At 32.6% G+C, this 12,431-nt stretch overlaps 1 protein-coding gene across 8 annotated transcripts in view; it reads right to left on the bottom strand.

Annotated features, from left to right (window-relative positions):
• The window catches only part of LOC148627291 (cadherin EGF LAG seven-pass G-type receptor 1-like), a 51,213-nt gene extending 39,284 nt beyond the window's left edge, over positions 1-11,929 (bottom strand). For all 8 annotated transcript variants that reach the window (XM_088571037.1, XM_088571054.1, XM_088571059.1 and 5 more), the window contains exon 1: positions 8,204-11,929. In XM_088571037.1, the coding sequence (XP_088427163.1) occupies positions 8,204-11,783 (3,580 nt within the window). In that variant the 5' untranslated portion in view covers positions 11,784-11,929. The remainder of the gene's footprint in view (positions 1-8,203) is intronic.
• Between the last annotated feature and the right edge of the window lie 502 nt (positions 11,930-12,431).

The following is a 12,431-nucleotide window of genomic DNA, read 5'->3' as shown; positions in this document are numbered from 1 at the left end:
ATATTATATTTATTTGTTAAGTTTCAGCCATTAGATTTATAGCTCAATAATACTATAAATGTTTATGGATGAAAACAGGAATATTAAGATACTTAAGTTTACAATTATCCCCCTTTTTGATCTCGCAGTAATAATACCTAAACAAAATAGACATGTTTAAAGTTGTTACAGCATTATGTTTATTGACTTAGAGGTGTTAAATATTTCACCCAAGTGTCACTTTTTGTGTGTGACAGAGTTAAAGCTATGACAGTTTAGTTTGGATGGAGATTACAGTTTAAATACTCCTAACTTTCAATTTATGACAATACGGAACACCTGCTTCAATACTGGCCTTTCACTGACCGCAGCAGGATGTTTTGATCTGATGCTTCTCAGGTGCAAAAGTCTTTAATAAAACATTCTGGTAGAGAAGGAAGATTTATTATGAATGTCCTTAGAAGGTCATAAATAAGAAGCTTATATTTGCCTTTATATGTTGTAAGTTATAGAATTGTGAAATACGTGTAGGCTTTAGACCAAAAATGGTATTATTCAAAATAATTTGTATGCTACATGTACATGAACTTTGAAAGTAACATATAGACATATGTATGTACTTTGTAGTTTTGCATTTCAGAACTTTACATGTTTGCCAGTGTTTTAATCTACATACATGTATGTATCTGCATGCATAATTCTGAGATCTATATTTATAGTTCATGAAAGAGAAATCAAGGGAACCAAGATTCTTGCAGAAATTAAAATACTGCAATCCAGGGACAAAGACCATACAGGGAAAACAGACAAACACAACAAAGAACATATAGTAACTAAAATAATACATACAAAGTAACATAAGTAAATGAGCAATTCAGACTCCACTAAAAACTGGGAGAATGGCCGGGGTGCACCAGTAGGGGCAACGTCCTCTGCTTTTCTAGAAACACCCACCGAGTTGCTCACAAAAGTCAAGTAAGGGGTAGACGAAAGATGAAAGGAAAACTATGACACACTGAACAAATCAGTTTTCATGGTGCAGATGGATAAACCGTAACAATCCACAAGTTCATGATGACGACCATAAAACTTCTGTAGTGATGACTTCAATCTTGTAGCAACATAACCCTGTTCCAGAAGCCTAATTGTAAGAAGTCTAGCATGATACAAAAAGTATGTATAGTTACAGCAACCTCTGGCATAGTGTTCAAGTTGTGATACGAAAACTCCATACACAGGTGCTGAAGGGATGTTGCCACAGATTAAAGGAAAGTTGACAATAGTGAATGAAAAGTCATCACGTTTGTCATAAAGTTTGGTCACTAGTTTTCCCTTACAATTGATCTCTACGTGTAGGTCAAGATATGAGGCTGACTTCACAGTGTCAGTAGTAGCCTTTTTCTCAAGTTCTTTGGGGTAGTTATGATGTATTAAATCCCAAAAACTAGGATTGTTTAATGATAATATGTCATTTATATAACGGGAACTGAGATCAAAGGATCTAGACTAGGTCTTTGAAAGAAGACACTTTGTGGATTTCTCAAATTGTCAGATAAAAAAGTAAATGTATCAAAAGATATTTAAATAAATGGAAATGTCTAAATTCATTCTATCCCATTTTAGACTACATATATCAAGTTGTCATCCCATATTGTTAAAAAATTAACAGAAGTTAATCTGATACATGTACATGAATATTTAAGAATGTATCAGAATTTTTATTTAAAGCATGTGATAAAGTTCATCTTTAACTTCTTAACTAGTGTTTCCTGTTTCCTTACTAATTAATATGTAATGGGATCTGACACCTAAAAAGAATTTTACTTGTTTGCCCTTAAAAGAGGTTCAGTAATTCTGCCCATACAAATCAAATATGTTTCAAATGTACATTTTTGAGCAGTTATGAAAAAAGGATACTTTTCAATGGGTATTTTTCACCTGGGCATTTTTCTTACCCTTTCATACTATATAAATATTTACATTGACCTAAAAAAAACTACATGCACTACATATACATGTTGTTTGTTTGACCTACAAAAATTTTCAACTCGTGAAAAAAATCATTTCAGTCTATTTTCATGTCATTTCTGTACCTGACTTAGAAGACAGAATAATAAGACATTAGAGACTGGTCTTTGAAAACGGACACTTTGTGGATTTCTCAAATTGTCAGATAAATAAGAGGCCACCAGGAGTCTGAATTACTCACCATGTTAAATTTTGTATTTCAAGGGCAATAAATTTAACAAGAAGTTGTCCAAAATTTTTGACTCAAGAAGACTTTGGTAGGACTTATCATAAGGATAACTTCAGCAACTGAAAGTTTCTTTCTATCTATAACAGTTTTCAAGACATTGGCTGAAAACTGTAAAAAAAAAAAAACGTCATTTTTCATCTTTCAAGGACAATAACTCTTACAAAGAGTCATCTGACATCTTTGATCCCTGGAAATTTGTAGGCCTTATAAATTAGATAATTTCAGCGATTAAAAGACTTTGGCTAAACCTAACAGTTTTGGAGATGTATGCGGAAAACTACTGTCTGACCCCTATGTTCTATTTTTTGTAACGGCAGTTATGCTTTTTGAAGAATCAAAATTCCCCACGACAGTTCTTTACAGGATACCCCAAGGAACATTCATACCAAGTTTGGATCCAATAGGTCAAGTAGTGTCAGAAGAGAAGAGTTTTGAAAAGTAAACGTATCAAAAAATATTTAAATAAATGGAAATGTCTAGGTACCAGTATCGTATTGCATATCCCTGAGCGGTGTACGTCAAAACATGGATGCCATAAAAATATAGTGCATTTTCTCTTTGCCTCTCTACAAACTAATGTTTTGTCAAAAGACATGAACAATGACTTAAAAAATAGAGCAAACATCACACTGTAAGATGAAGAACTTTTTTAAAAGAAAATCTAACATAATATCATAAAAATGTTCCACTGAAAAGGTTGGTTTGGTGAGTGCAAAACGAAAGTGAAAGTAGGGAAAATGGCTATTTATAGTTCAAGACTACTTTTCTGTCCAATCTTCGTGGACTCACCCTATTTTCTTTGCGGGAAATTATTTTTTCACATGTCCTTAGAAATGCTACATAAGTGAAAGTTTTATTGAATCAATTTACATATTTTTTAAAAAATCCTAAAAATATGCACTTCACTATAGAAGTCTATGGGAAAATTAATACGATACTGAGACCTCTAAATTCATTCTACCCCATTTTAGACTACATATATCAAGTTGTCATTCCATATTGTCAAAACTTTAACAGAAGTTAATCTGATACATGTACATGAATATTTAAGAGTGTTTATCAGAATTTTCATCTAAAGCATGTGATAAAGTTAATCATTAACTTCTTAATACCTTTCTTTGATGTCAACCTTCAATTTAATTCTATTAAAGAACTTCTCTCCTCTTCAGTCAAAAGTAATCAACAAGTTTTTATCAGTTCCATTTCCATCTGATATAAGATTAGACATTTCTAACAGAGTATCAGGGTAGATGAACCAAAAACTGATTGACTGATAGTAGTTTCACATCAAATTCATTCAAAATTAGGTGAGAATATTTATCAATTGAACAGTCCCAACTTTTTACTAGAGTAGACAGTTTTAATCAGATATTAATGTGCTCACCCCTGTCCAGTAGTGGGGGCATGTTGTCTTGATCTGTAATAATCATCTGACTCCATGCTCTATATCTTGTATGCCATGTAAATATACTTGGAAATAAGGCACAGACTACGGAGGGTTGAAATGTTTATAAATGCTGTATGAAGGTCTAAAATATGCTCTACTAGAGAAGCTCATTCTGATAGTAAACCCTCATTTTATATCTTTATACAGGATTTCAAGCCTCTGTGCACAGACTAACAATTACAATGTTCAGATCTTTGGTAGGCCAAGGCCATTGATGGAACAAAGATCTCTCGCACTTGATTTTAACATGTGACCATGAGACAATATACAATAAAAAAAATTGTATTTTTTTTTCATCCAGGAAAAGGACAAAAAATCAAGGCAACTATCGTTTCCAGTTTCCTTACTAATTAATATGTAACTGGATCTGACCTCTAAAATGTATGTATTTTACTTGTTTGCCCTTGAGAGAGGTTCAGCCCTTACAAATCAAATCTGATTCAAATGTACATTTTTGAGCAGTTATGAAAAAAATATATACTTTCCAATGGGTATTTTTCTTACCCTTTCATTCCTTTCTTATTATATACATGTAAATATTTACATTGACCTAATAAGAAACTACAAAAACTTGTGAAAATCATACATATATGTACATTGACTGCTATTTAAAAAAAATCATATTCCATACATAAGCGAGTGCAGTATTTACCCCAAAAAGACAAAATCACTCCACTAATGTCAGTTTAAACTCAAGGCTTTATAATCTATTGTTAAAAATTTGAATACATCATCCATTGATTTTTGAATTTGTGAATAAGTAAAGAAACAACAAAAACCCAATGCCTACCCTGGATTTAAAGTGATTCAAACAATATTCAGTAAGGTACAACAAACTCTTAAGAAATGTGTGGAAAACCTTCTAGCAACAAAAAGAAGCCAATAATATCTTGAATTTTAATCAAATACAGTTTTAATACCCCTCATTTCAATAAATGCCACCTTATAATAGAAATCTAAATTTCAATAGGATTAAATTGCTCCAAAATGAATACCATTCTTTTAACATTAATCCTCCTGATAAATTTAAGTTAAAAAGAATTTAGCAGTTTTAAAATTTAAAGAATTTTAATGGTTTCCACTATTATAAATGTTAAGATGTAACAAAAAAATTCTTTTAATAAAAACAAGATATTGTCTAAATTTTTCAGACAATCTGTGATTTAAACAGAATGAACATCTTTTAGTCTTTTTTAAAAGATTTTTGGACCATATAGTAGGCATTTTTTTTTAAACATTGTACATTGTTATTATTTTCTGCCACATCTGCTGAAATCCTAAAAAACAAACTTGGAACTTGGAAGATCAAGCATACTATTTGTGTGATACTTTATACTTTTTATGATGTCCTGTGACGTTGAACCTATTATTGATTGATAATTTAAAGATACCAGTACAACCAAAAAAAAAAAAGCCAAATTTGATCAAATGAGATATTGTGATGGCTTTTAGTCAGAATTTCTAATCCTATATAATGAAAATAATAAATGCCATTTTTAAATGATGGTCTGCCTAACATTGTTCATGGTTTAGATGTAGGAATCAAAATTGGAATACCGGTAAACATGGAAAGTTACAAAGGTAGGCACATTCATGTATGTTGAGATGTAGGAAAAACGGAACTGGGATGATGTGATAGTACTATTGTTTGTTGGGTACAGGTGTACCAATTTTTGTGGTTTTCGTGTGAAGGCCAAACCACTAACTTTGGTTCCCATTCAAAAAAGAGATTTCCTCATATGTGAATACTGAAAACCTCAAAACCATGAATTCAAGAATCCGTGAACTTTTGCTTCTTTCCTAATCCATGAATTAAAGTACCTGCACAGTATATAGTTACAAATATTGCCACATACATGTAAATGTACAAATGTATGTTAGAAAATTATGGAACCAACTAAACATGACATCAAATATAAGCAATGATCAACAGGGTTCAGAAAACTTCCTATACTAGATGAATTTCACAACAAAAAACGTAATTCAGACCTTAGTTTTCACAATTTCCATTGTTGTAGGATGAACTAATAAGGGACCCAACTTATCCCTTTGAAGAGATGACCTGATGCATAGAAGTGAGCAAAGACACAATTCTAATATGAGTAGAACCTTTCAGAACTTTTAAAATTTAGTTGTACGATTAATATTATAAAAAAAAAACAGTGATTCAATCCAAAGAGGCCTTTTGTTCTTTTACATACACTGTATACATGTAGGTTTAAAACTACCATAAATAGAGAGGATGTTTTTCATTCCCATAATTTCTATAGAGATGCCAAGACAGAATTATAAATCCAATTGTGAACCAATACAGAAGTTCCAATCATTACTGTATTATACATATATCTGGTCCTAAGTCACATTTTCTGTAAAAGCCAGGACAATTATGTTGGAATTTCTCTCCATCACAGAACTAATGAATTACAGGGATCAAGGACTAGATCTATAGATTGATATTTTATTTCACCATGAAATGAATCACAAAACTACCAATGATGATTCTATAGGCAGGCAATAATCTTCCCAGTCAATTTTCTTGCGTATTTTAAGAACATAAACTGTGGTATTATACTGCTAATACTTTGGTTGTGAATTACAATGTAGTTTTCAGATTGTTATGAGGTTAAAAATCAATACAGGGCCAATTCAACTACCACCTGATCATTTGATCAGAGAAATTGAGCCACAAGGGAAGTCATTATCCTGTCTGGAATCAGAAGGTCATGCTCCAGAAGAAAGGATCTTTCAGTTCCATGATCAAATTGAGACTCATTACAAATAACAGAAAAATCTATTACGTGTACGTTGTACTTTAGCAGGTTAAAAAAGTTCTCATTTGAAAAGTCCTAGAAGTATTTTTTTTTCATTTCATAGGAAAATTAGATCAATACCTTGATAAAAAATATTATATAACTGTGTTTACCTGTGTCAACAAAGGAACACTAATAAATTTCATAACTCACAGGACAGACAAGTCAAATTTTATGAGACAATTCAATTAGCAGATATGTAAAACTTCTACATTTAATTATTTAATAAATTCCTACAGGGCTAGTAAACAGGATTGTATACATATAGTAAAAAATGTGGCAGTTAAGTGCCAAATGCCAACAGTATTGTGTTTTGAACCAATTTGGCTCCAGGTCAGATATAACCTGACTTTTAATTTCATAATGACCTTTGATTAAAACAACAAAAGGTGTGTCACTGGTGTTTGGTATGTAACATAGGTAAAATATACACATGTTCAATTAAAAAGTTAAATATGGAAAATTGTATGTTTAAACAGCTTTTGTAGTCAATACTATTTTCATATCAATATGAGTAGGACTACAGTGCTTTTTTGAAAGTTTAAAAATAAAAAGAAATGGATCAGTCCTCACTCATTAGTTTTTAATATAATAATTTCCTATTCAAATTTGACCTTTAATGCAAGCATGTGTACAAAATGAACATATTTCATAACAACAAACAATTGCACAAATAAGATTGACTTACAAGTACAAGTACACATATACATGTATGTATACAAGTACATATGTCTATGTACACTTTTGTACAATATATGCTATGAAATTCTTCCCATGTGAAATACATATTGTTTAGTTAATATCACTTTAGTTAAATGTACTTGTAAAACACAAATTTCATTATAAAGAAAAAATTATATTTACTGATTCTTTTCCTCTACAAATCTTCTAAACCCCCCTTTTTTCCACACACGACCAATTATTCATACCACAAATCTTTTTAAATCATAAAGCTGTCACCACTTCAATGGACAACTTAATCATATCTAGAGAGCTCCCACAGACATGATCAACAGGTTGCCTGTTAGGACTGGGCCAACTCCTATACCAATTTCCCAAAACAAAATATTCATGAGGTCAATATTCAAATATTTGCTAGTAATGTTTAACCAGCTAGATACCCTTTGTGTAAATTTTCTTGTCTCAATGGGTAGAGAAATCAAGTTTTTGATGATAAATTTGTTTGTTTACCATCTTAACTAGCCACTTGTCCTGCTGATAATTTGGTCATACTGAAGATTGGTTTTCTGAAGGCAATACTAAACCACAATGTGTAATACTTGTACATGTTTGGGCATAAATCAATTTAACTTTAAGTTGATTTTAAAAATTAGTTTTAAACTAACAAGAGATTGACATTTACATATACCAGTATTAAGAAAAAAAACTAAAAGGAAAAAATATGCCCTGATCTAATTTAGAGTCTATGTTTTAACTTCAGGCCTTTCATTAAGAGGAAGCATCAGGTACTTTTATCCTTCTAAGCTGCTGAAAGATACCTCCATCACTTAAAAATTTCATATAGTTTTATAAAAGAAAATGATGAAAAGTACCTCCTACAAAACCAAAGGTACCTGCATTGCAAAAAAATAATGAAACCACTGAACTTGAAGCAATAGCAAAGTATATAAATGTAAATGTCAAAGTATTAAAAAAATATGCTTCTGTTAAAATTTTGTACATGATAACCCTGTTTGTTAAAATACTCACCAGAAACTCGAACTTGAAGAGTACCATTTCTTGGAATGTCAGAATTGAGACGATCATCTAAAGTGATCTCCCCTGATGTTGAATTCAGTTTCAGAAACTTCGCCTCATTCCCAGCCGTGAAGTTGTAGACCAGCTTATTTCTGTCAGTTTCATCTGGATCAAAGGCTGGAACTCTTCCAATGACTCCTGTTATAAACTTTTCCTTGAAGTTATTGAAAATGATTGTAAAATCTTTCAGTATTGGTTTGTTGTCATTCACATCTTGGACATATATGGTGATATCCAACTTACTGAAGTATGGTATAGATCTTGCAAAAACAATCACTTCATATTTCTTTTTATCTGATTCATAATCAAAGTTTACCAAATTTCTTAATTTCGCTGGTTCCCCAAGTTTATACTCCAAATCAAAAGAGAGATGGTCTTTTTCTGGTATTAATTCATAATCTATAATAGCATTGACACCTTCATCAGGATCATTTGCTGAAAAATAGTCAATTACTGTCTTAACAGGGGTGTTTTCAGCAACATAGATTACTTTCTTTTCTTGACCAAAGTCAGGTGCATTGTCATTTACATCAAGAATATTAATTGTTATGTTGACATCAGTTGACATAGAAGGCACACCCAGATCTTTTGCATATGCTTTAAGATGGTAGATTGGAATAGTTTCTCGGTCTAACATTTTTGCAGTCCTAATTTTTCCTGATCCTTGATCAATTTCAAAGTCCCCATTTCCACTATTACCATGTTCAAAGGTGTAAACAATTTGTGCATTTTTGTCAACATCTTTGTCTGTAGCAGTAATTTGGACAACTAGCGTTCCAACAGTAGCATCCTCCTTTACACCTGCTGTATATGAAGCAGGAGAGAAAACAGGGGCATTGTCATTGATATCACCGACATGAACTTGTATATCGGTAGTTGCTGTTAGAGCTGGTTTCCCATGATCACTTGCTGTTACAACAAATGTTGTTCCTTGCATTTGTTCCCGATCCAAGTTGACTCTAGTTGTTATGATACCAGTGTTTTCATCAATAGCGAAGTTAGTGGTATCATGAAGCTTGTAGGAAATTCTGGCATTTTCACCACTATCTTTATCCAGAGCCAACACTTTGTATACAGATTTGCCGATTTCAGTGTTTTCATCAACTTTAAATGTGTATGGTGTACCTTGAAATTCTGGCCTATTCTGATTAGTATCAAGCACTTCAATTTGTACCTCAGCAGTGTCAAAGAGACCTTGAGAGTCAGTTGCTCTAACCATCAGAATATAACGATTCTGAACCTTATAGTCTAATTCCCCAGCAAGAGTGATCAACCCCTCACCATTTAAGGGACTGATTCTGAACATACCAAGATTATCACCGCTATGAATGGTATAGGTTATCAATGCGTTTTCGCCAGCATCAGCATCAGTTGCCATGACGGTTACCACTCTTTGTGTTCTTGGAAGGTCTTCAGGGACAGTTGCATTGTAAAACTTTTTGATAAATTGAGGTTGGTTGTCATTAACATCTCTGACAGTAATTTGAACAGAGGCTGTAACTGATCGGGCAGGATTACCCTTATCCTTTGCCATTACTATAAAATTGTAGTTTTCCACTGCTTCTCTATCTAGAGCCAATCTTACTAATATTTCACCATTTTTGGAATTTATGTAAAATGGGAAATTAGCAGGTTGGTTTTGAATGCTGTACTCAATTTCACCATTTTGTCCAGAATCTTTATCGTGAGCAGCCACATACAGAACAGAAGAGTTTATTGCAACATTTTCTAGAACTGATTCCTGATAAGGAGCAGAATAAAATTCAGGGTCGTTGTCGTTCACATCTCTGACATTAACAGTAACTGTCACGGTACTGATTTCTGGAGGAGAACCACCATCAGTTGCACGTATATTAACAACATACTCCTTTATAGTTTCATAATCTAAAGACTTTAACAAGGACAGCTGACCAGTTATTCTATTAACACTAAATGTATTACCAGTATCACCAATGATATCATATGTAATATCCTTATTTGTACCAGCGTCACTATCTGTTGCGTAGACAGTGGCTATAACAGGGTCGGTACTATAATTATGGTCTTCCCATATACTGACAGAGTAAGATGACTGATTGAATTGAGGTTTATTATCATTTTCATCAATGACTTTAATATTTACTGTTGCTGTTGCAGACATTCTAGAAGTAACATCAGCATTGTCTGTAGCTTGTACTAGCAACTGGTAGGCATCAATGGTTTCTCTGTCTATATGCTGCTTTGTCGTTATACCACCAAGGGATGGGTCAATCATGAAAGCTTCATTATTGCCTGTTGGGTTTAGTATTCTGTATGTGATGACAGCATTGTCGTTCAAATCACCATCAGTAGCTCTGACGGTAATGACAGTTGTACCAAGTTGGACATTCTCCTTTAAATCCTGGTAATAAACATTCTGGTCAAAAACTGGCTTATGGTCATTTACATCTTCAACTTTGATGATGAGTAAAGTGTAGTCACTTTCTTGTGGATGTCCATTATCAACAGCCCTGACAAGGAAGTAATGTGTTTGGATTAACTCACGATCCAGCTTTTTTGTTGTGTTAACAGTTCCTGTGATTGGGTTGATGGCAAACATGTCATCACTTCTTTGGTCATTTTGTGCTGTCATTGAGTATGTTAATGTGCCAGCATCACCATTATCTGGGTCAGTAGCAGTTACTCGAATGACTGTTATTCCTGGGTTTTGTTCTTCTTTAACATTTGCTGTATACTGTGTTTGTCCAAACGATGGAGACTGATTTGTTGTTCTTTTAAATCTTCTGGGATTACTTAGGTGTAGGTTTATCTCTTTGAAAAACACAGAATCTAAGCTGCCTTTTTGTTGCATATTAAAAATGTATACTTTGTACGGGACGGTTTGTGTAGCACTTTTTGAGCAGGAAACTATGAAATTTCCAGATAGTGTAATGTTATTACTTTGAAAGCAATGAGTTTCTGATGTTACAATAGCACCACGATTTTTGTTAAACAAAAATGATGGAATGTCAAATTCTACATCCACTATATCACACAAATAATGATGAAAATATGTAAAGTCATCCAGTATTATAATATTTTGATATTTGATCAAGCACTTGTTTAAAAAGTTTTTCTGTATAACAAAAGTATAAATATCTTGTTTCCGTCGTCCTATTTTTCGATGATTTGGAACAACACAATTTTGTCCTTCTAGTACTAGTGTCAAAGGAATGCTGGTCAAGTTTGCTGATCTGTTTAAAGTAGAGCTTCTTTTTGAAATAATATTATAATATAATGGATTTTCATACTGTTTGCAATTGATAATGGAATTCAAATATACTGCACCTGTACTCGAATTAATAGTCAATACCTGGTTTGTCACATCGTTTAAAGTCTCACTATCTAAAGAGTAAGTCCATCCTTTCCCTTGATTAGATTCAAATAAAATTGTTCCAGGAATTTGTTTTTCCGAAACATAAACAACAGCACCAAATATAAATGAAAAATGAAAGTATATGCTCACTAATGTAAATGTTGCACATTTCTTGCACGCACCGAGCATTTCATCCATGCTAAATTAAATCTACCGGTATTCTCCCGTTAGTTTACTATGCAGATAAGCGTGTCTAAAAAAGACAGGTGAGTCAATTTGAAAATAACAATGAATGAAAAAAACTGATCGAGGAACATAAATTCCACATTCGTTCGTTATATATTATTTTGATTTACCTCCTCATATTTGCTTATCTGTGTAATGTGTGTCATTGATTATAAATGCCGCCATTTAGTCACTGAAATACACACTGATCAGTTCCAATCACTACAAGATGGCTGGTAGACACATCAAAGCCGATTGACGGCTGTTCGCTTGACCTCCTGCCGTTGTCATATTGTCCAATTTTTAATATCTTTGAGGTAATCATCATATGTTTGAAAGTGTTCGCTAAACAGCAAATACAGAAAATATAATGGTAGAAGGTTTATCTTTTATTGGACGAACAGCAAAATATTTTAGTGAAAGTGATTTTAGCGGGTGGTGATCGGAACCGCGTATCAATAGAAAAGTGTCGTCACGTGATTAAACAAAGGTGTTCAATAATTCAATTTTCTAATAAATCATTTAATCCAATTAAAAAAACACACACACAAACTTGGGTTGAATGTATAATTTCGGTAATTTTTATTTAATTATTACAACATTTTTGTTGTAGAATTTTTA

The sequence above is a fragment of the Perna viridis genome, chromosome 1 (genome assembly GCF_037379345.1).
Source record: "Perna viridis isolate PV_CMFRI_1.1 ecotype Kerala chromosome 1, ASM3737934v1, whole genome shotgun sequence".
Classification (NCBI taxonomy): Eukaryota; Metazoa; Mollusca; class Bivalvia; order Mytilida; family Mytilidae; genus Perna; species Perna viridis.
The sequence above is the reverse complement of the archived record's forward strand: the minus strand, read 5'-3'. Positions and strand labels throughout refer to the sequence as shown.